The 24,643-nt window shown below is 37.6% G+C and overlaps 1 protein-coding gene across 5 annotated transcripts in view; it reads right to left on the bottom strand.

Annotated features, from left to right (window-relative positions):
• Nucleotides 1–1,465: 1,465 nt before the first annotated feature.
• Nucleotides 1,466–24,643, bottom strand: part of CHODL (chondrolectin) — a 269,810-nt gene continuing 246,632 nt past the window's right edge. For 3 of the 5 annotated variants that reach the window (XM_072967921.1, XM_072967931.1, XM_072967938.1), the window contains 5 exons: nt 10,666–10,975; nt 10,377–10,534; nt 6,940–7,026; nt 4,960–5,062; nt 1,466–1,991 (listed from right to left, as the gene is read on the bottom strand). In XM_072967921.1, the coding sequence (XP_072824022.1) occupies nt 1,907–1,991; nt 4,960–5,062; nt 6,940–7,026; nt 10,377–10,534; nt 10,666–10,975 (743 nt within the window). In that variant the 3' untranslated portion in view covers nt 1,466–1,906. Of the gene's footprint in view, nt 1,992–3,261; nt 3,341–4,959; nt 5,063–6,939; nt 7,027–10,376; nt 10,535–10,665; nt 10,976–20,086; nt 20,662–24,643 lie in introns of those variants that run through there. The other 2 variants (XM_072967927.1, XM_031673011.2) reach the window with 2 other exon arrangements.

Below are 24,643 nucleotides of genomic sequence, written 5' to 3'. Positions count from 1 at the left end.
ACTTATGGGTTTAGTAATCGATACCAGAAGAGTAATCCAGTCCTGGATCAAGATCAAAGGCAAAATCAAGTCCCTTCCCCATTGCTCTGCCTCTCCCACCCTGCAGCTGCTGTAGCCATGGGTGGCATAGACAGTGGGGAAAGCCTCGTCTCCCTCTGTCAAGTCCTGACTAAAGGAGTGCATGGTGGGAGCTGGCAGGCAGGAGGGGGATCCCAGCAGCTGGTCTCCTGTTCTGCCCAGAAAGATGGGTGGCCAGGAAAAGAAAGAGGAGTGCTAAATGTGGGCACATCTAAGCTTAGAACACAGCTGCCCAATTCCTCAGTCTCTGAGCAGCTGAAAAGGGACTGATGCCCACTGATTTCTATTTTGCCTCTTAATTTTGCCCACCAACTGGACTTGTGAATTGCTTTAATGCAAGCACATTTTTATCTAACTGAATCTAACTGAAAAGATGAGGTTTAAAACACTCTACACCCATGACTTCCATTCTCACCACACACAACAGTAATCTGTTCCCATACACTGTTGCAAACACATCTGTATATTGTGCACTTAAGAGATTTAGATAACACCAATGATCATTCTTCAGAAACACGACTTTTTATTTGATTAAAAGGAGCACAGAGACATTTGAAGACCAGATAGGTACAGCTCTCTTGAGAAGAAGGAGCCACAAGCATTGAAGAAACTAGAAGATTAGGACAGAGGCGCCCCAGATTACTGTCCTCGCCACACCCTCGACAATGAACACATGATGTTGATGTCTTGCAACCCATTTTCATACTAGTTCATAGATTCTTTCCTCCTGGAAATGTCAGTGTGCTGGGCTTTAAGTCCACTGCAGCGGTGACCATTCACCTAGTCCCAACTGTAAAGCCCCTTTATACGCTGACAGAGGCTAACCAGCTAGGAAAAACCTTAGGCAAACTTTGCAGCTAATCCACCTCCGGGGTAATCCCAGACCCAAACCACCATCTTTGCTTTGTGGGCAAGGGAGGGACCACATCGATTCCAGAACCCTCAGAGAGCTACTTGTGTTTATAATAGGCAACATGTGAAGACAGATGCTTTATATCGTGTATGCCACTTTTTTTGTTCGAAATTGAGTATATTTTTGTTTATACAACTATTAACAAAGTTCTTACAAAATCTGTTGGATTTTAAACTAAAAATAATTGTAAGGCACACATCTTGCACAATTGAAATCAGATAATCCTTGCCTCTAAGTAAAATATTTGAGTAGATTGATACCACGGTTCATGAAGTAACTTCTTACTTCTGAAGACATTTTCTACACACAGTCTGACCCAAAGTAGAGAAAGTAAAAGAGGATGAGCTATTTCTAGAAAAGACATTTTTTTCCTATGGTAATGTATTTATGTGTGTGTGAAGTCACTTGACAACAGTGATAAATTTCTTTAGTCAAAACAGCATGTACTGAAAAATGAAACACCATAAAAATAAATATTAGAACAGTCCACTTTTATCAAACACGTATGTAAAGGAAAAATACTTTTGCACACTGTAAATTGCAATGCGATTTACATCACATTAACTAGATTACAACTTATGAACGGTGAAAGAGACAAAAATAACTGCTTCCAATGCACATACTTCTGTGACGTGTTGACAGCAATTTTATCTGCACGGTCTATCCCATTTACTTGAAGCTTGGGTGCTTCCTTTAGCAAAATAAGCATGTCTCACTCCATTATTAGCATAGCGTAGTTTGTAAATGAAATAGTAACCATATAAAATTATTTTAATATCTGCCTCAAGGGGGAGCTTACAGTTCATCTTGCAGATCCTTTGAGATTTCAAAGCCATTCCAAGCTTAGGTTCTGATGCCATTCCTTACACAGATCCAGAATTGCAAAACTCCTTCTGGAGCCAAGCCAGTGAATTATTACACTTCCATGCCACTTTCTTTTCTGGTGCTTTTTGAAATCCACAGTGTGGACTGGTTTGGGCTAGTTTTTGTTCTTCCTTTACTGAAAAACAGAAGAAGAAGTGAGTTCAATGTCTGAGACTTTTCTTATCAAACTAGGCATGTCTTGGTCCACATGGAGATATGCCAGACCCTTATCATGAAAGAGTCTTTCTTCTCTTAGCAGCGTATGTTTTCATTCCTATAAAAAATTCTAGATTGTTCCAGTATGTGAAGATGGTAAGCAGTTCGTATGAAATAATGAAAAATTAAATAAAACAGATCTTTCTCTGACCCCTCATTGTTTAGAATTCAGATACACACAAATGTGTCTGACATAGTATCAAAATTTTTATTGTCATCAATAAATCTTCATTTTCTTTGATCAAGGATTATTATAATTTTGCTTTTTGAATAATCTGCCACTAATAAATGATGTATTTAATGCCAAATCATCAAAACAGTGCTTTTATCCTAAGTATAAGGACTTTCCCAGTCCCCTCCTCCCATCACTTTTTTCTGTCCTATAGTTAAGTCACTGAATCCCTGAAAGTTTAATTTTGCTTCAGTCTCTGAGACAAATGTAGTTCAAAGCAGATTCAGGTCTGATAAGTCAGGCATATCTGAGGTCCTCTAGATCTCTAGCCTGTACCTCAGGCTGTGATGGCTTCTAACTTCTTCCATAAAATGGCCATTTCAAAGACTCCTGCAAAAGTGACTGTTCCTGAGTTTACTCAAGTCATCCTCTTCCAGATACTTACCAAAGTCTAGGTGCCTTTTGGTCTAGTTTCCTAGGAAGGAGTCCTCGTCTGAATCACTAGCCACTTGCTGTCCCTGTCTATTGGGTCCTGTACTTTCTTTCTGCTGTAGACATCCCCCCCTCCACCAGCATCTGCCCCAATCCCCAGGCATTTCTTCTACCTCATCCCATCCACTCACTATCAGATGCTGCAGAATTCCTGCAAAGAAAGAAGTCTTCCTGAACAAGCCTGAGCAATACAATGTTATCATATGACTTAACTGACCTCAATTTACCTGTGAATTGGTTACTAACAAGTTATTATATGACACATTTTGGAGATACGCATCCAATTAAGTAAGGTCAATACATCTCTATCTATGAAGTCCTCTAACACGAATGGAAAATAAGCCAAGCGAAGTTTATGAAAAACATGAGATTTTTCTAAACGGTTTAAAAAAAGGGGGGAGGGTGGTTAAGTTATTAATGTGGCTTTTGTGTAGCATTAGTATTTATTTCATTTAAGTTACTACAGTTAAGGAAACAAGACTTATTATTTTGAACATGACATGGAATGAGAAACCATCATGTGTACCAGACTGGCATTTAAACTTTCTGCAAGGCACTCAGATGATAATGGAGTTGAGTCTTTGATGAAGTGTCTCCTTGCTCTCCTGGAAGAAAGGAAAAGGGGAGGATCTAAGAAAGAATGAATTAAGCACTACAGCTAATTCCGGCATCTGGACGACTTTGTTTTGGTTTATTTTCTCACTCTGAGAATTTCACACAAGTGAAAACTTCACAGAGGTCTTCAGAGTATAAAAACCTGAAAGAATTTAGAATATGCAGAATCTGCATAATAACACACTATTTGGAAGAAGGAAACCAAATTTTGGAGAAAACTCAGTCAGTAGAACGTTAGTAATTTTAATTTTAAAAATGAGAAGGTATACATATTTTTTTCAAATATTTTTCACACTGATTTGTTATTTATAGTTATTTCTCAAGAGTTTGGCTGGGTTATGGGGGGATTTCTATCAAATCTCCCTCTAATTTACTGTTTTTCATAATGATAAATTATCTTTACGTCTATAGTCTTAGGAATTAAGGTAGAAATTAGACACTGACTATTGTCTTTATTCTATACAAAATACTGAAAAAGAATTTTAAATGTGACATAAAATAAAAAATTAAAAAAATACATGAAAGCCTAGAGAACACAAAATGTAGTACTAATTTGCCAGGCTTTATTTATCATTACTCAAAATGTCTATTTAAATAGCCAGTAAATCACAGGTTGGATTCCTTTAAAAAATTTATGTGAACCATTTAGTTTATGGCTATTTATTTTTTTCCCAGGGCTCTTTTACTTAGTGGATCCTTTAGGGTTCATTTCAAGAAAAGCAGATGATGAAGTAAAGTCAAAAGAGAAAAATGACTTATCTTCAGGTCCTTCCCTGAGGGAAGCATTCTCTTAATTGATTTTTATTTAAAACACTCTGACAAAGATGTCTAGTTTATTCTAGGAAGCAGGCATACATTTAAACCCACCATCTTTTCCTTTTCCTTTTCCTTTTCCTTTGATACACATTGATATTTCACATATTAATGTTTTAGTTTAATTGGAAAATTGATACACATGAAAAAGTTTCACTTCTAACTTAGGGGTATGAGTAAACAGATGTAAAAGAATCTTGCTGTTAAGATGTATCATTTTATTTCAAGATGTCTACTAAAAAGTGACACATTTTTACCATTGTACTGTATTTCCTACACTTAAATGATCCTTTGGAAATAAAACAGAAGCCTGTGACTTCGAGTTTTGAAAAGGAACTACAAAGCACCTACAAGACTCAAGCCTCGCATACAACTTGAGGTCAAGACTGAAAGGTTTAGCACTCAAGCTTATGCTTAATTAACAAGAGACAGCACAGTATAGTTGCACACTTTGTGAGCTAATAAGCATTCACATTTCAGACCCACCACACCCTCCAGCTATGAGACCCAAGGCAAACTGGAAACCCATCCAAGCCGCCATCTTCTCAACTGAAAAACAGAAGCAGAAGGGTACCTACTTCATTTGGTTTGTGAGGATTAAATGAGATAATGCATGAATCCTATAATCATGAGGTATATTTTATTAGATTATATATACTGGATCTGTACTGACAGATACGAAAATCAGAACTTTCTTATGGTAAATTAAATACATGCTTGTATACTAAATTTTTAAAGAGTTCTGAAGACCTACATAAAGCTTTTTAAGTTGTCTCTACATATGTGAGTTATTTACCTTTTATGCAGCATCTGGAAACAGCAGGTTCCGAAAGCAACCAGTATCAGTAAGAGCAGTGGGATGGTGGGTATAACAACATAGATTAGATTGGGAATTATTCCTATAAAAGTAAAACAGTCTTAATGTAAAACATAGTTGAGTCAGGATTCTAATATCAGAGTTGTAAAAAACTTTCCAAAAAGTTAAGGCAAAATAGAATTATTATCAATAAGTAAATTCCAAGCAAGGTTCTTCCCCAAATACTGAATAACCTAATGAAGTAATGTATTCATGTTTGGTTAAAAATTAAAAACAAAATCATACTGCATGGTTGTCATGCTCCAGCTAAATATCCCTATTTCCAAAACTATGATTAAATCTGTGATTCAGATTGGGACTGGTTTCCATAACATATTAATAATCTAAGCTGTCTCACTTCATTAATCCTTGTCAGTTATTACTTAGAGAAATAAGCACTGATTATTAAAGAATAATGATTACTAATATAATTCTTGATTTATTGGATATGCAATTATCCTACTAATAAGCTCAGTGCCATGACGATATTCATGACTCTCTGGGCTTAAAACAAAATATGTAAACATTAACTGATGCCACAGTCATAACCTTGAGACATAAGATTCCAGAGGCTTAAACACTTGATCTTAATTAAATTCTAAAATGAGTCATTTTTAAATCCTCTTCTATTACACATGATAATGTTAGATATTCTTGCTGGAGTAAAAAACAGCCACACAGAAGTCCCATATAGCTTAAAATGACTTTATTAAACAATTTTTTCAACATTATAAGAGGGAAAATATTCCTAATATAATAATTTACTGATCTATTTATTTAGATTTACATGTTCTGAATGGTTTTAAAGTCAGACACCTGAAAGTGAAAAGGTGAAAAGTGCTAAGGCTTAATATCAAGTCAACAAAAGAAAAGCAAATTGGAAAATCATGCATCTAAATAGCAAATCAAAAGCCATCATAATAATTAATCTAAATAATTTTGGTCAAAGTGGACAGGACTTAGACCAAATTATCCATTTTATTGCACATCACTTCCTTTGTTAACAGAAGAAGAAAAATTAAGCAAGGTCCAGTGATGGGGAGTTTTGGGGATAATCTGCTATGTTTTCACTGACTCTTGAGCCTCCAACATGTGACTCTAAACTTTTTAAGTATTCAGGAAATATTTCCTTTCCTATTCAAAATACCATCATGATCCTTTATATATAAGAATAAAAAAAAAAAGAGAAAGTATTTCCTACTCTTTTCATGGATTTTGGATCACCTGTGGAAAGATTTTGAGACTTTGGGTCTTTGGCTCAATCTTCACAAAGTAACTAGTATAAATTAATATTTCTGTCCAACTGGCATCGGGACACGCTGAAACATGCCCCTAACTGATACTAAGAGCAGTTTTTGACCAACATGAAATTTGGATTGGGATTGCATTTCGTGTCTTCTGCAGACAGTGGTATCTGAGGACACTGAGTTGAAAGCTCATTTATACCTGCTACCCAACCTGCCGTTCAGATGTCACTTTGTAGCTTGAAATTGGCCAGAGTGGAAGTATTCACACCATAGAAAACTCAAAATCTACAAATTAGGCTTTAAAAAAAACCATCCTACCCAAATCAGTCCCTAAACATTTACCAGTATCCCCGTTTATAGGCCACTGAATCTGCCGATTTACATCATAACATCTCCATACTGGGGAAGTTCCTTGTGGATCTATGTTTTCATGTGGAAGACTTAGTACTAGATATACCCACTTAAAGTGAAAACAATAAGAAAACAAAACAGATTTTTCTATTCAAAAACATCATTGGTTCTAACCTAATCCTAAAGCAAATTTCCATAGGCCTATATTTTGTGCACTATTTTATCACCAAGCAACAAGAAAAGTTGGGGTCAACATGAAGCAAAGTTTGAAAGTACATTTTCTGCTCTTCATAGATGAGTTAAAGATACTTGAACTAATTACCTGCCTCAGTAACAACCACATTTTGATGAGTGTCTCCCGGTTGATTTGTGAAATAAGTCTTTTCCACAGGAGGTGTTGGATTAATTTCTGTAAATAGTAAGTACAGGTATCATACATACTGATAAACAAGACAAATGCGAATGTGGATGAAAATAGAAGTTTATTATAAGAATATAAACATCATAGTTTCGTTTTCTGAACAATTTACAACTAATTCTATGTTGGATTTAAAGTTATATGAAAGTACCTAATTGTAAAGTCAAGATTTAATTATCTTTGAATAAAGGATCTACTTGGTGAATCTTGGCAAGCTGGATCCACTGGGTGGATTCCTACAACCCCAATGTGCATTTAGCAAACCACAAAGTGCCTGTGCTGATGGCAATCCCTACTAGAGGCAAGAGTGACAAAGGAGGTGCAAAGCCAGGTAAAGATATGCAAGAATGTGAGACACTAACTGCAATTCAACAACCAGCAGGGAGGATTCCTATACCATAATCAGTGTATGATTTCTCCCCACAATAATAGGCAGCAGGTAACTGTATATAAACTGCACCCAGGATTGGTGATTCAAGGAAAAATGTTCTAAAGCATGTTTCTCTCCCATACAAACACTGTCATCCTTAGTTTTGCTTTCCAATAGTATCTACTTCTTTAAAAAATAATAATAATAATAAACTAGGGTTTGCGAGTTGTTTCTTTCCCTGGTTTTATGAGGCAAGATTGCTTCAATTACCATACACCTGAAAACCATTAAAACTTCTTACCGTGATCTGGTTTAGTGAAAATAAATTTAATTACTAAGAAAATATCCTGTAAATTTGTTTTTATTTGTTCCAAAAGTATAATTCTCTATTTTTGTCAATTAATGAAAAAGAAAAAAAAAAAACATGTAGCATCTTATATTAGTTTTAGAATATTAAATCATTTTTAATGGAATGTTTACTACTCTAATTGGGCCACGTGGTCTCTATTGACTGGAAGCTTAATCATACAGCATCCTATAATAACATTTATTATTCTTATATACATATTTTACCCTGACACTTTGCCTCCTCTTGGCTTCAGACAGAGTCCTATCCTATGTGCATTCTTCTGCAGAATGCAGGCACTCTATGCCCCTGGATGCTCAATTGATACTTGCTGAACAGATAATACAGATATTATGCACTTTAGCAACACAGAATTGGTCATCCTCAAAATATTTTACCAAACTTTAAATTAATGCATTTGCTGATTAAGTAACAGAATTTTAGGAACATAATCTCATACATACTATTTTTAATGTCTAAGAGCTCTTAATGTAATTTTAATAAACATAAAAGTTAGAGTAAAAAATACCCCTCATAATTGTCTTTGGATAACATTGGTAGACCCAAAGAAAAGATATGCAACTCATAGGACAGTAACCAACAAAAGGTGGAGAAGAGAGTGAGAAAGCTCAGAAGTGAATTATTCAGTTTCCAGATGGCCAGGCTAATTTTTCACTACTTGGGATATCATTAGTCATGCTATTGGATGGTATGTAGGAGCAGAGAGAGGAGACTAAGTTCAAATCATGTAGTACTTCTGGGATAATGGGAGAATAAAGATCAAAACAATTAGTGGTATAATTTGTAAATTTTACTTAGTCCTGACACTTGATCCTCCACTCCTCTCATCACTGAAAAACTAACTACTCACCACCAAAAAAGCACTGATTATATAAGCAAGGAATTTAATCAAACCAACATCCTTCATACAGAAGACACTAAGCTCAAGGAAAGAAGGTTAACTCTGCAGAAAAGAAATAAAGATGAAAATATTCAGAGTAAAATAAATAATAAAAATTCTAAGTACATTAATAAGACCAACTGTATAAGTATACATGTGCTTCAAAAACAATAAATACATAAAAGAATTTTGCTCAAATATAGGCATTTGAAGATTCAGGTAGAATATAGAAGATAAGGAAAAAATTATTTTATGTCTAAAATGCTCTTCCATGCATAATATAAACCTAGTCTACCTAATATAAAACAAGTAAAGAAGATTCTGAGGGTGATAGTGTCCTGAATAATGTAATGAGTATGACATAAAATAAAATAGCATATGAAGAGTCACCTAAAAGCTCAAAGAAAGGAGAAGATGATATTGTATTAAGAATACTCTAGAATACACTGTTTCATTTAAGTTTCAAGCACATAGTGTCACAAATTTAAAATATCAGAGAGTTTCAACTTTATATTGTTCTAACAACAACAAAAAAAAAAATCAAGAGAAAGGAGCCCAAGTGCATAACAGATTTAGCTTTGCAAAGGCTTCTAAGAGGGTAATGATGGATTTAGCCACCAAGGGGTTTAAAGAATAAACTCACCAGGGATAAAGGAAGTAGGCTAATATGCTCAAGAGCAGGATAAATATGAGAAGGGTAAATCTAATCCAAATAATCCCCTGGGCTTCACAGTCTTATGAGAAAAAGAATCATGTAATTTCAGGAGAATAATGGAAATAGCAGTACTTGATTATAATTGCCTTCGTGAACAAAGGTTACGAGGTCGAGCAGACAGACAGCACTTGGAAGAGTTGAAATGAAACTTCCCAACATAAAGAAGGAGAAAAACAGCAAAAACCCTTAAAGCCTTAGTATCTGATTGGCCTTTCTTAGACGATTAAAGAGACGAGTTTACATAGTTCTGATTAGTCTCTCTTTTGGTCAAAGATCAATTCAGTTGAGCTGTCCTGTGTAAAATAATTCAAACTTGATCTGTCCACAGGAAACAACACCAGTGTAGCTCAGGCCCGTGCAAGCTCCCCGTGTGCTGCACGTGGCAAGAATCTGGAACCTTCAACCAAAAGCGAACTGAGGCGGCACATTCCCAAGAATGAGGATCGCAGGAAGAGCACGGCGCACGCCCTTTTTTTACACCAAGTTTCTTTGAGCTGTGACCAGTCTGACTTCCACTGAGGAGTACACACCAAGCTTCACGCCGTGACATGATAAGCCAACGTCCCAGGAGAATGATGTTTTGTTCTCTTAAATTCCCCAGAAAATCATCTAAGGAACTACTGACCAGATGTGCAAACCTACTGGTGTGTGGTGACTTATACCTACTTCACACACACCATACTCAGTGTTTAAATATTTTAAAATAGATATGCATTCTCCATAAAAAACTGTTTACAAAAACACAATTTGCCCTTAATAACAGAGACAATTAGTTTCTCTTTAAGACCCCTCTCCCGATGTTTCTAGTTACTCCCTTCTGTTTAACTCATTGTGCAGTTTGCTCTACAGCACAGCGTGCTTTAGTAGAGGATCATCAGGCTGCAAAGTAGCTCCATGTTTCACAGCAGAAAAATTCAAAGAGCCCAGGGTAGCGAAGGGTAAAGACAAAACTTAATATAAGCGAATATGCACCACATCTGCTTGTACAGAGACTTCCAGGGCTTCCTACCTGGTTCATACTTGCAGATGTAGTTGTGCTTCATGTTGCACCTGTCGTCATTCCACTGGTACAGGTAGGGACCCCCAAGGCCAGGATTGGCCGTTGGTTGATGATACATCACCACGCACTTTTCACTTCCACAGGAAGGTTCATCAGTGTACCAGTTTCTGCAGATACATGCCAGCAGCCACACTTTGATTCTGCCCATTCTACTCTGAGTAACAGAAATCTCCCCTTGTCCTTTGCCCTCCAAGCCCCCCCCCCAGAGCACATCTGACTGGTCAGGATCCCTACTCACCGGTACTGGGAACTGCTTCCGTCGGACCACCGGTAGAGATCTGGGCAGGGACCAGATGTGTGCCCCTCTCCATTCCTCCAGAGCCCTATCCAGAAATCGCCGTCCGAAATCCCTGTTCCTGGCTTTGTCAGGTTTTGCAGCATGCTTTCAATTAACTTCTGTTCTGCTTCGTTCTCGAGGCTGAGCAGGGCTCCCCCCTCGCTCTCACAGGCCAGGCGTGCCTCCTGAAAGCTCACCCGGCTGGACAGCTCGTGGAAGTAGGCCATCTTGTAGCACGGGTGCTTGTAATCAGCAAAACATACCTTTTGGCCTGAAAAACAAAAGATGCCCATGTATTGATTATCTGAGCTATATTCATAATACTACTTACTACAAATTAAAATTAAAGAACCTATCAAAACAGCAACACTCTGCCAAGGCTTCCCCCATTGAACCATTGCATAAGTTTATTTTCTAGATTATTACTTTCGACTTATAAAGGCAAATTGATTCCCTAATAAACTTGTAACAGAAACTTTTAAACACAGTATTTCAAGGAAATTTTTGTGAAGGGAAGTTATAATTCTTCTGACTTAGATTTTGTAAATTGATACCCATAGCAGGTGAAAATAGCTAAAGAAATGTCAGGTAGATACAGAAAGGGAAGAAAAAAGGTCAAAAGTATAAAATAAGAATAACTCTTAAACAAATTTAATTATTAAAAACAAGTTAAAAGTGTGGGGGAGGGTATAGTTCAAGTGGCAGAGGACAAGACAAGGTCCTGGGTTCAATCCCCAGGACCTCCTCTAAAAAATAAATAAATAAAACCTAATTACCCCCCAACAAAAAAAATTTTTTTAAGTTAAAAGCAGTTTTATATAAGGTATCATAAAGTGAATAAATTTAAATAATTTAAATTTTATAAAGTGGGAAATTTAAATATTTATTTTTATTGTGTACCTCTGAGAGCAAATACATTAAAACTGAAAGTTAATAGAAGTCAGAATGAAGGTAATGCTAATCATAATTTATTAATGTAACACTGCATTAGAAGTGACAGGTTAACCTTCTAGAGTACTCTAGAATGCTCAAAACTTGGAAGGGAAATTTTAAATGTAATTTTTATTTTCACATGTATTTTAAAGGTTTTTATAAGTTACGGTACTCAGTTTAACCAGCCATCCTGATATCTATTAATAATTTTAAAAGTTGCTATATATATTAAAATATAAATTAATTTGTGTCAAGATATTAAACAGAGCCAGAGATGAAGCTTAAGATAATTCTTGAGGCCTCTTAATGGAATATCACCTTTTAACAAGCTTCGTTGCTATGACATCACTAGACTTCTGCTTTAACAACATCTGTGAAGACTTCAATACATGGGCAACAAAAGCTTGATTTCAAAAACTCTCAAAACTGAATTTCACATACCTCTACATACTGAGCATGTGAATTTTCCTAATTACTTAGTGACATAACTAGAAATATGAGTGATCAGACTGGGTCCTAATAAAGCCATGTATATAACAGGGATATTACAGTGTACAGGATTTCACTAACTCAACCAGCAATGGAATTCTTATTGTACTATTGTTTACACCTGCCTCTTTTTACCACCAAATATGTGTACCACACAGTCTCCAGAATGGGCATGCTGTTTTGTTTTTCATTAGCTTCTTTGGTTCACCTCTGACCCCTGCTGTCACCTTTAAAAACTGCCAAAGATCCTTCTCTGTCACTGTTCCTTAGGGTTTCAGCTTGAGGTTTGGCCTTGGGAAATAGACTATCTAGTATTTTATGTAAAATTAAGGCAAAATATTTTACACTAAGAAATCAAAGCGTAGATATGCTGCTTTCTTACAATTCTTATTCTTATTGGGACTAAAGGCATTTTTCATTATGTATTTAATTTTGTAGCCAATCAAGAAAATCTGTCCATAGTGGAGGGTTGGAAGCGTTATTTTAAACACTGGCTAAAATATAAAGCATTCAAGCTTTGTACTCTTAATTATAGTACACCACACTGAGCCAACATGGGTATCACATCCATTCTCCCACAGAATCGGCAATTAATGACCTGTGATGACACTCAGAGGCAGGAGGGAGCAGACATCAGGGAAGGCCATTAACCTCACAAAAGTGTTTGAGTGAGACGCATTCAATATCTTGAGACAAGCTGAGAACAGCCAACTAATAACACAGCCGTTCCAGCAAGGCAAGCAAGACAGCCAGTTGTCCTCTCTGTCTCGTTAACTGTTATCTGGACCCAGGAGCAACACACTGAATAATAAGAACAAATTAACAGACCGCCCCAACTAATTGTTGATGAAAAGTAGCACATTTGTGTGAATGACCATGGGTAATTGGAATTGAAGAGACTTCAAGAGGACAAATCAGTCTGAAACAAACAATCCTGGAGAGATGATCATGGAAGTCCCAATGGTTGATCCTAATACAATTATTTTTTTTAATGTCTCCTAATTTATTATTAAAGCTTGTAATGACTTCATTGTTTAAAATGGTTGTTCCTGGCAATACTCTAACGCCATTTAGCCTAGTGATTTTTATCCCTGTATTTTGAAAGTAAGTTCTGTTTCCATTTTCATTTTCTACATCTTTTACATATTTCTAAGTCTCAAAATATATCTGAACTGCATTCCCTTGAGTTTTCAATTTGTTCACTTTTTCACTCTAAGAACTCTCAGACTTCAATTGGATTCCAGCACTTTTGCAATATTAAACTTGTCCAACGAGATTGTTTTGCAAGATAACAAAAAGAAGCCACACTAAAACAAACAAACAAATGAAAAAACAGATTAGCCAGAAGTTTTAATGAATGAAAACTATCTATGTAACAAAGCCAGCACAAGTTCAAAGGATATGTACGTATGATTTATGTGCCAAAAGTCTCTGTTTATTATCTTTGATACATTAAAAAAATGCAGTACAGATTTATTGTTTACAGTGAGGCTACAAGAATGATGATGAGAATTAACTTATTTATAAAGTTAAAATCGCACTTCTAACTAAATGCATAAAAGAGCTTTAAGTGTCTAGTGGAAATTCCTAATACTGCCATTAGATATAAGGAATATTGACCTGTAGATAAATGTTAGCCTGTAGAGGAATAATAATAGTATTAAAAGAAAAATCGCTAGACAGGGATTATTATATTTAAAATAAGAACTAATAAGGCATGAGCTCTGGACAATAGCCAGCTTGGCACTCTCTGCGCCAGGCATCCTCTCTTTGGCTGTGGATGATGGCGTGGTCCAGGGGCCCTGGGTGAGAAGGTGAAGTCTGTGGTGGCTGTACAGCAGGGGGACTCTCAGAGGATCAGGACAGTGGCCAATTACCAACCTCAGAGGGATATTAACTCCAAAGTGCATTAACTGAATATCAGCTGTGTCCACACATTTTAAACTGAAAAGTCACTAGAAGTTGAGATTTAGCAAGGTAGTTTTAATGAAATTATAGATACACTGAAGTTTTTTATGGTATCTATATGCAAAATCAGTTGAAGCTGACACTGTGAATTTCTTTACATCCAATTTGATTTTATTACTGATGTCCACTTTATTATGCAGATTTGGTCTAAGTTGCAGCAAGATCAGCAGAAGCAGCGGCTTCTGCGCTGCTCACCACCATTTCAGCTGATCCCACTTGGCTGTAATAGCAGTGCAACTCCCAACAGCTGGGAAACAAATGTTGCCCTAATTCCCAGAAAAGTTCCATTAATACGGATCTTCTGGAAGCAACTTTCCCACTTCTGTAAAGGCTAACTTTCTTAGAGAACCATTATGATTATCTCCTTCTCATTCTGTGAGGTCACATGAAGAATTTCCTTTTCTCTTACTTTTAAATCTTATATTCAGATAAAATCTTCCATAGACTATTTTGAACAAGAGGAATTCTAGTCTTCCATCTACAACATCTAATCTTCCATCTACTCGTCTGCTACTTATAAAATATTCAGATAAATATTCATATAGCCATAGAGCAGTTTTTAATTACACTAAGGCTACCTTTGTCTAACAATATTTTCCAACAATATTGTCTAACAATAATTTACTAAATGTTATCTAACAACTGTAGTGTGAAATCTCCCTTGATTGTTGGCTTACCTGCAAGAGAGAAAGACCTTCCACCTAGATTCTACACCTCTTGGTTTCATACATACACGCACGCGCACATTCACACACAACTACAAACATGCGCAATACATACAACGCACTTTCATTTAGAGGTAATACTCAGTATTGCCTAGTAAAACAAGCATTCCTATCATTGTCACAGCTAAGATTTTGCTACTGTTTCCACCAATAAACAATTTTGTCTTTTTTCCTAGTCATGAAAATTCCTTTAGAGCTAAAAATCGGCAGTTTCAAATGCTTTTAGCAACAATGTAAAAGTGGGGCCAAACTCACAAAGTCTTGGCAATTTCCTTTTTCCTTCCTGAATACAAAAGACCTATAATTTGGTTTTTGCTTTGCTTATATTTATTAACTCTCTGAGAGTTGGGTCTTCAGTTAATTACGAAAGTAATAACGTTTTCCTTACACCTTACACTATAATCATATATTAAAAAAGTATTGCCTTTATATCATATTTTTCAATAAAAACATGGAAGACATATTATGAATTCCTATTGTTCAATTATGATCTACCTTTAGTTGCAAAGAAGTTACACAAAAGAGGATCTACGTGGTAAATCTTTCCCAGACTAGACTAACTGAACTTTGGACATCTTATTAAAACCCCCCAAAATAATGTGTTTTTCCAAATCCTTTCTTACTCTACTCAAAATCAAAGTAACAAATATGTTGAAACAAGATAGTGTGATATGACCTCTGATAGCAAAGCCAACACTTTCAAACGAAAAAGGGGCACGCTATGATAAGTGTTCTGCTTTCAGTGTTCAACATTTCGCCGACTTCTTCAGACTTTTTCATTATAAAAAAGTTGTCATAATAAACTTTATTTTTGCAGCAGATTTTATAATGTAATTAACTGCATAGTGCACTATTAAGATTGTGCTGGAATCTGTTCTCCAATATGATAAACAACCAACACTGAAGTCTTGGGTCATTGGCTGGGTGACAGTGGCAACTTAAGCCCTACGTCTCCACTTGGGAAATACCACGAACTTTCTGAGAAGGGAGTGAAATTTATTTATTTTTTAAACCCAATATTTAAAATCAAGATCTAAACAATAAATTGTAAACCAAGTAACTGCATGAGTTAAGAATTCAAACATTCAGTCAATAAGAACTGGCTTGGAATCCCAGAGCTGAACCCGCACTACTGTGTTTGAACCCCTTTAACTTCCCAACAACCCTGTGACATAAGTGCTCTCTCTCATCCCATTTTTAAAATGAGGCAAGGGAGGCAGAGAAAAGTTAAATAATTTGCCAAATTCACCCAGTTCATAAGTGGTAAAGGGTTTAGAACCAGGCAGTATGGCTCCCCAGTTCATGCATGTACCCAGATTTCTATGCTGCCTCCATATAGGTCTCAAATACAATATCTTTCTAAGGTGAAAGATTTCATAAATAAAAGGACTGATTACTAGCGCATTATTAGTATGACCTATGTGATCATTTTTAGCATTGATCTGTTATTGATTACTGGGTGGCTAATGTATAATATGGGTTATAAATTAAGTGTTTCTAAACAGAACGTAGATTTCCTTTCATGAACATTTAGACACAGGATTAACACTAGAACATCTCTCATAGACTTTCAGACCATGTACGTTCTTCATGATTTGTTACCTAGACCTTTTATTTTCCAAGTTAGACAAATGAGTCCAAATTGAACTTTTTCTCAATGACAATGAGTATTACTTTAGTCAAGTTGTCAGGCTGTATTGTATCAGTGAAAGAAATGATCTTGCCTGGTAGTTGGGTACATCCATCCACCTGTGTGCAAAGTGCCTAACAGAAGAGAGAGACTTGGAGAAAGAAAACATTCTTGGTGAGACCATCAGCCAGATTTCCACTTTGGATGCCTTTATATAATGTCCCCTTCTAATGCTATACATAACTGTTTTAATTTATATAACTTCTCTTTCTAATGTTAATGTAACATATATTGTTATCTTCAAAAGAAGGAGTTACAAAAAACAAAACCATAAAGGATTAATGGCTATGATGAATGTGTAGTTTATTAAATGACTGGTAATAAGATTAATTTGTCCCTTTCTTGCCCAAGAGATACTTAAAGTAATTGTATCTTTGAAAACTGCACTGTCATCACTTTATGCTCTTGATGATGTCATGAAATAGTACCATCAGCTGAGATATGCTCAGCAGTTTTTTTTTTTTTGTATCTCCCTTGCTTTTTATATTAATCTGTAGGCTACTGGTCCCCACTCATGATTTTGCAATTTTCTGTGGCATTTGCATGATTAAAAACAGAGGTCTCTAAATCGGTCAGTCTCTTAAATAAATATTTGTCAATTTCAATAAATTCAAATTAATACATATTAAAGTCTTCTGCAGAAATGTGGAGGTATCACGAAATGCACTAAATGCATTTTGCAGCATAAACAGGTTGATGGAATCATAGCTGTGTGCACTGAAAAGATAAACACACAGACTACTTCAGAACACTTCAAATGCTTCAAAATATCCATGTGCTCTTCAAACATATCCTCCCCTCAAAATTTAGAGACCTAAATTTTGAACTCTTCCTTTTCATATGTATTCATATTCCTCCATGGTAAAATCTTCTTACCTTTGCCCTAAAGAAGGTGTCATTAACCCACCAGTCACTTCATAAATTTAAATGATTGCAGCCTCCACAGACATCCTCTACACATCTGTGTATAGCAACAAACCAGTGCAGGTCTAAGGCCCTAAAAGTAGTTCCCAAGTTAGAATCAATCATTAATCCACTAAATACACTTTGATCATTATCTTTATGGTTATATATTTTTATTCCATATTCAGGCATCAAAATAAGTATAGCCAATAACCTATCAAAATACTCTTCTATTACTGCTAGATGCTATTAAATCTTATGGGGTAGATTATAATGATGATGTTTAAAAAGTTATTTCTCATTAAAATATTTTCACTTTACTTATAAATAATGCTCTCAACTATAAAAAGGGTAGTGTGTTTAAAAGTATCGGAAAGTATCCTATTGAATGAGGTACTAAAATGAGAATTTCTATAAAGACTTACTTTGTGAGTTTCTGTTTTTTTCCTAGGCTAAGTGATTATTTTGGTACACTATATAGAAATTATAAATGGTTGTGCTGATATTCAGTAATTAGAAAATGTATTCCATATATTGTAAGTATGTTCCTAATAATGACCTTGTTTCAGCTGACAGACAATTGAGTAGAATTTTGGTCCCTAGAGGCATAAAAAAGTTGATGCATCTCTCAAAGCTTAACATCAACCAGGAAGGCATTAGACCTACTATTTCCAAAATGTCAGGCTCTAGACTGCTCTGTAGTCATGCCATTATGACTGAAAAATAAATTTTTTAAAATTAGTTTTCAAAGGATAAAATCACAAATCAATTTATAATGGTTAAATTTCAATGTGAATTTTTATGGCCAAAGATAATTAAATTATTCATAAGAAAAACATAACTAAGTAATTGTTTTAATATCAAGTAAACATCATCATTTATGTTAAATCAAATAGATCATGTTCAGTTAATTAGAAATTTTCCAGATGTCACCTACAAGATGCCTATAAATACTTAACAGGAAAACACAGCAAAAGGCTTATAACAACTTATGCAAAAAAAGAACACAACATAAGCTTTTCACCAACAATTTTTTTCTACTTCTGTTTTCACTTTATGTATTCTTTTCCTCTCTTGCAAACTTTAAGTTATTGAAAAAAACAGTTATATGTAAGAATATACCAAATAGATACTATGTCAAAGAAATGTTTCTAGGATTTTAAAAAACACCTTATACTCACAGCCTGATATCTGCTGTTAATTCATTTTCAAGAATAATTCTAACAGAAAGGCAGTCAGAATATTTAATTCACACATTCAGATGAGTTTGTATACTGTTTTCTTTGAAGCTAAATTGGAGAGGGGAGATCTAATGTTATGTCTTTTCTAACATCCTTATCTGATACTGTAAAGTTTTCATTTTATAAACGAATAAAGTCTGAAAAAAAAAAAGGAAGCAACATGCATTTCCAAATAACATTTCACATTGTATTTAATTCCAGTGTCTCCCCAGGGCCAAAAAGTTCGTGGAGACTGATTGATAACCAGACATTTAAGAATTATATTCAGAAGATGTAGAACATCGCATATTGCTGAGGGGAAGATCAGTAACAATTAAGCTTAATATGCCAGTTTCTAAAGGTCTGGCTTCACTACTGATTAAGTTGCTGTCATCTGTCATCTACCTCTACCTCTCGTGACACCTGTTATACAGACGCACAGCATGTGAAAAGGAATCCCTGCTTTTTATGCTGAAAAAAAAGATCCCTACACTTAAAACGCATGTCCACATACATTCAACAAATATTTATCGCAACACTTTAATTAGCATCACAAGAGATTTCAGTAAGGGTAGCTATGCTCAATTTTCCTGTAAGGCCATATTCATTTATCCTAGGCTTTTGAGAAGATGTTTTTTGAGACCTCCCCAAAAAAGTAAGGGAGGGTGAATACAATACGAACGGCTCAACAATAGGACAGTGAAAAGTCGAAGAAAAAGAAAAATCAAAGAGAACGCTGGGAAGCTTGCCAATTCGGATCCATTTCCCTTGCACTGGCTGACTCGACGGACCTGATCTGGCACCTACTGTGTGCACAAATCTGCATTGATTACCATGTACTCGAGCGGACTTCATGTTCTGAGAAGTCCCCAACTTGGAATGCCGTGTGTAAGTAAGGGAAAGGCGTCTACGCACAACGACCAGTCCCCTGGTCTTTGTCAGCCATCCTCAGAACAAAGGCTGCGTGCCCAAGGGTCCGTGAGCCGCCCACAGCGAACAGGTCTGATCATCCGCGTGAACCCCGTACGGGTGGGGACTGAAGTCGAGCCACGCCAACAGGGGGTGGCATTTCTGCCGCTGCTCTTCCGTGTCGGCTCCCTCTGCCTCCGCGGTACCCCACCCCTTCTACAGGTACCAGCCCTGCCCTGCGGTTAGCACTCCTACAAAGAAAGTGTAAATCACGCCTAGAAAACGCAGTACTGCTGAGCATGAAGCAGAGCTCGCTTCGCAGCTGCTGAATCAGGCGCTTCCAAAAAATTTAAACTTTCTGTGTGTTTGGGGGTCTGGGAGAAAGCTGAATACAATCAATTTCCCCCTGCCCCGTCCCGCCCCCTACCTACTCAGCAAGGTTTCCAACCCCCCGGAGAGACTCCACCTCAGGACCCGCTGCCCCGCAGCACCCTCCCCCGCGCGCCCCACCGTCCCCCCTCCCGGCTCTGCGGCCCCGGACTCACCGCTGACCACCCGGCGGCAGAAGGCTCCGTGGCCGCAGAGCAGCGCGGCGCCCAGCAGCAGGGAGACCACGCGGCTCATTGCGGCGCGGCGGCGGCAGCAGGTGTGGCGAGTAGCGAAAGCGGCCTCACCTCGCCGCGCAGCCGGGGCCCTCACCCCGCAGCCTCCCTGCCTCCCCGCTGGGCCCTACTCCCGCCGCCTGAGCCCGGCCGCCCGGCCCCCTGCACGCATCGCCTGCGGCCGGACCTGGCTCCGGGCGCGCTGATGCCGCGCGCGGGTGTCCTGGGCTAGAGCGCACGACCCGGCGGGTGCGCGTTCTGGGAAGGGCAACAGAAGTTAGGGGGTCCCGTATCCGTCCCAGAGGTGAAGCAGGAGCACCAGCCTGAACCCCGCGGCCCCCTTTGCTCCCCTCCTCAGCCTCGGGCTAGTGAGGCTAGTGAGCCCGTGCGCCCCGGTCGTGACTCCCGCAGCAGCAGCTCTGCTCTTGAGGCGCGGTCTTATATACCCACATCCCGAGGTTCCGGCCCCTAGCTAGTAATAATTTTTAACTACTTCGTCTCTCTTGCCATGAGGAGCATCCTAGCCCCTCCCCTAAAAACTGGAGCCGCTTTGAAAACAGTCCAGTCAGCAGCCCCACCTCCTCCCTCCCCTCCTCCCGGTCTCCTCTTTCCATTCGCTAGCAGACTGGACACTCATTTGCGTAAAATGTGACAGCTTTGCTATTAAACTCTGGCAAAAGTTGGATCCATTTGGTTTTCTCAAAGATTAATGTCCACGGGGATGCCAAGCTGTGGGGCCTTTCTTTTTTCGTGCTAAATTGCTTGATCATATGTATTGGTAGATGCAGGGCACCGGCCACTATGTAAGATGGATTGGCCGAGTGGGAGCCAAAACCTGCTCAGTGAATTATATAATGTGGCAGGTTTTTTCCCCACCTAGGTTCTGCAAATAGATTACTTCGAAGCAGGTGGTTTGACTAAATTGCCACACGAGTAAATTGAAGAGAATATTTGAAGCACAGTTTTCCCAACTGATTTCCATCTCACTATTTGTAGCTCCAGAGAAGACCGTCAACACAAAATACATTTTCTGAATACTTGGGAATTTCCTGGACATAAATGTATGTATTACTTTGCAATCATCCATCAGTGACCTATGGCTTTCGTTAGAAGTAAACCATTCTAAACCTACAAAGGCACTTTTCCATAACCTGACTTGGTCTTTATTTTAACAGTCCATCCAAGGATGCTAACGTTTCCTAGAGTACTGAAAAAAGTTCATAAGCATTTCATCTGTGTCTAGTCTATAATAGGAAACCTGAGGAAGCTCTCTTAATGAGCTTCAGTCGAATTGGTATTTTGCTATTTCATTGTTTTAAATGAACAAAATCCTTCGGTTTTAATGGGTGGTGCATTTACCTATAACACCTCCCTGTCTTTGGTTTTCATAAGCCACAAGTACACTCTAAACATTTGTTCAACTATTTTATTGGAAAAGAAAGTCAATCTTGCTAAAGGCACATCTTACAGAGTAAGAAATTTTAACACTTGGAAGCATCTTAAAGATGATTAAATCCACTCTACTCAAGAAAGTAGAATTCCAAAATAATTATAATGTCTATTAGTTTATTGTCCTTATACAACTATTAAAAATGCTAATTTATTCCAGGGCTGTGGACAATTAATAAACCATGTAAAGGATATGGATTTTTGTGAGCTTCGCCACTAGCTAAAGGTCCAAAAGAAACAGGCATTGTTGGGATTTCAAATGGGAAATGAAAAGCATGTGTCCTCAAAGCAATGGAGGTATATAGCGCTCAGCCCTGTAAATCATGTCAGAGTGTCTCTGGGTGTGGCTGTGTTCAGAGAGCTGCTCCAGGGGCTCACAGTCCAGTGTGGAGAGAGAAATTTAGTAATAAATGTGTGTATAAATGCTACAGTGAAGTGTGAGTGAGTTGTGGTTAGCATGGAGGAATGAGGGATTAGGTATTTTTGCAGGAATTCCTAGCCGCTATCCAGGTTGAGCATGATGCTCCTCATTGGCTAATGACCTTAGTGACTGCTCCAAGTGTCTGCAGAACTAGGTAGGGCTCGGAATGGGAGCTCCTTTCTCCTTTCACGTATCCTACTCCCAGACATCCGTGTGGCTCAGAGGTATCATGGAAAGGTCCTCATTTGGGAAGGAATGTCAGTGGATTACAATATAAGCACTGGGTGTAATGTTCCATATATCAGTAAACCACCAAATGGCTCTAATGGCCCCAAAGCTGGCAAGTCCTTGAAGCCATAATTGATAAGGGGGAGCCCCATGGTTTCAGTACTTCAGGAAGTCCAGATTGTATTATATCCTCAATATGATTGCACAAACTTCCTAAAAGAGATTTTCTTAGCTTTAGGCTCGGATTATATCAGCTCAGGGTGGCCACACCAATTAATTAGAGCTACTCAACAGTTATTCTGGTAGCTGTCTAACTTATTAGAACAAGTTATTAGAGGCTCTTTTTAGATATGTTTTTAAGAAAACTGGCTGATAAGACCAGACTTTTTTCTTTCTCCATCACTAGAAAACATCTGTACAGATCATCATTAAAGTCAGAGTGCACATTTTGGGTAGTCAAAAATGTAGAACAGCAGTGGTATTTGATATTCTCTTTGAAGAACATGGGGCAGAAGATGTCTCTCAATTTTTTTTTCCAATATAGCATAGGAGGAGACATGAATTTAAAATTTTAAACAAAATTCCTTTTTTAAATAAATTATACAGTTATTGGGAGTTAAGAGAAAGCAACAAATATTCATTAAATTTTTAAACAAATGACTTTCATTGTTTTTCCCTATGGATATTCATACGGTATCATAGGAGACAAATGACTTCCTGACAGCAAACATATCTTAGTTCCAGAAGCTCAGATGCTTTTGGATCAATCAGGAGATGAGGGTTCCCTTGAAAGCAACCAAGAGAACCTAAGGTTATGTGAGCAGGGCTTTCAGACTCTCTGAAACCAAAGCGTGACAAGACCGCTTGACTAGCAAATCAGGAGAGAGTTCTGTTGCAAGTTAAGATTCTTTGCCCAGTTTAAAAATTTTAAATGAGAACTTCCAACTGATTAGGCTAAGGAGTTCAACATTGATTCAATGACATTAAACGTGTATCTTCAAGGCCCAAAACAGAAAGGTGATCTCAGTAAGAGTGATCCCAAAGAAAGCTCAGGCAAGAGTCAACCAGAGTCTCCAGAAGCTCTGAAACATTAATTGAGCAACAATATTTGGAATCCAGAGTTCTGAAAAGTGACATCAGGGCCCTTAGTAGTACACTGTATGCTCCAAATATACAACTCACTCCTCCATTCTCCTACTCACTTTCAAACGTCTGCAATTCCCCGTGAGCATCTGTTTTGTGTGTCCATTAATAAGCCCAAGGACAGACAGTCTGAATTCCAGACACTGATTTGCATTCAGTGGCTTCTCACTTGGGCAACTCTACACAGTGGCTTCAGCCTCAGTCACCACGGGGTTCACTCATGTGTGTTCCAGGGCAAAAAGTGATAAATGTCGTTCTCTCATTCAGTTTGGACTGCTATAACAAAGTACCATAGATGAGGAGGCTTATCAACAACAGAAATTTATTTCCCACAATTTCAGAGGCTGGAAGTTGGAGGTCAGGGAGCCAGCATGGTTGGATTCTAGAGAGGACACTATTCTGGGTTTCAGACTGCTGACTTCATGAAGGAAAGACAGCCAAAGAGCTCTCTGGGGGCTCTTGTGTAAGAGCACTAGTCCCATTCAGAAGAGCTCCACTCCCATGATCTCATTATCACACTTGGGGGTAGGATTTCAACATGGGAATTGGGAGGGGGATACAAACATTCAGTCCATTGCAGTGGTCTACAAAGGGAATTTGTTAGGTTTTAAATTATTACAACTTTATATTAATATATTTGAAATGCTATTGGAATCCAATATTAACTAATTTATTCATTTTATTGCATTTTACTAAGGATGCTAAATAATTCTCCTGAGGACTATCAATAACACTGCCAGCACATAATGAAATAAATATTTGAAACTGAAAAAAATCAAGCTAGTACTATATAACTACTTCAGCAGTAGGAAAAAACTGTGTTGTTGTTCTTGTTGTTGTTCTTGTTGTTGTTGGTGGTGGTGGTGGTGGTGGTGGTTTTGAAATGATGGTTAGCCATCACTTCCAGGAAGAGACCATTGAATCCAAGGTTCTACATCGCCATTCTTTAAGGGTGACACATTGGTATCTGTGCAGGCACGTAAATGGCTCAAATGCAAGGATGAGCAGTTGGTCAATTCCCCTAAGATTTACTTGTTCTTTTCAAAATAGATCTGTACTATGGGGTACATGACCTGCCTCATCCAAGAGCCAGTTCTGCTCTTCCTCATAATCCCAGGAGAAGCCTTGGTTTTTACAGGGATACCTAAGGGAGCATCATTGTTCATCATGCTGTTTGAAATTCAATGAATAATTGTATACATTACAAAAACTTGCTTTTCTATCATATACAGTTTAAATTTAGGAACTATGGAGTCTGT

This window comes from Vicugna pacos, chromosome 1 (assembly GCF_048564905.1).
Source record: "Vicugna pacos chromosome 1, VicPac4, whole genome shotgun sequence".
Classification (NCBI taxonomy): Eukaryota; Metazoa; Chordata; class Mammalia; order Artiodactyla; family Camelidae; genus Vicugna; species Vicugna pacos.
Note: the sequence above shows the minus strand (reverse complement) of the source record. Positions and strands in the feature narration are given on the sequence as shown.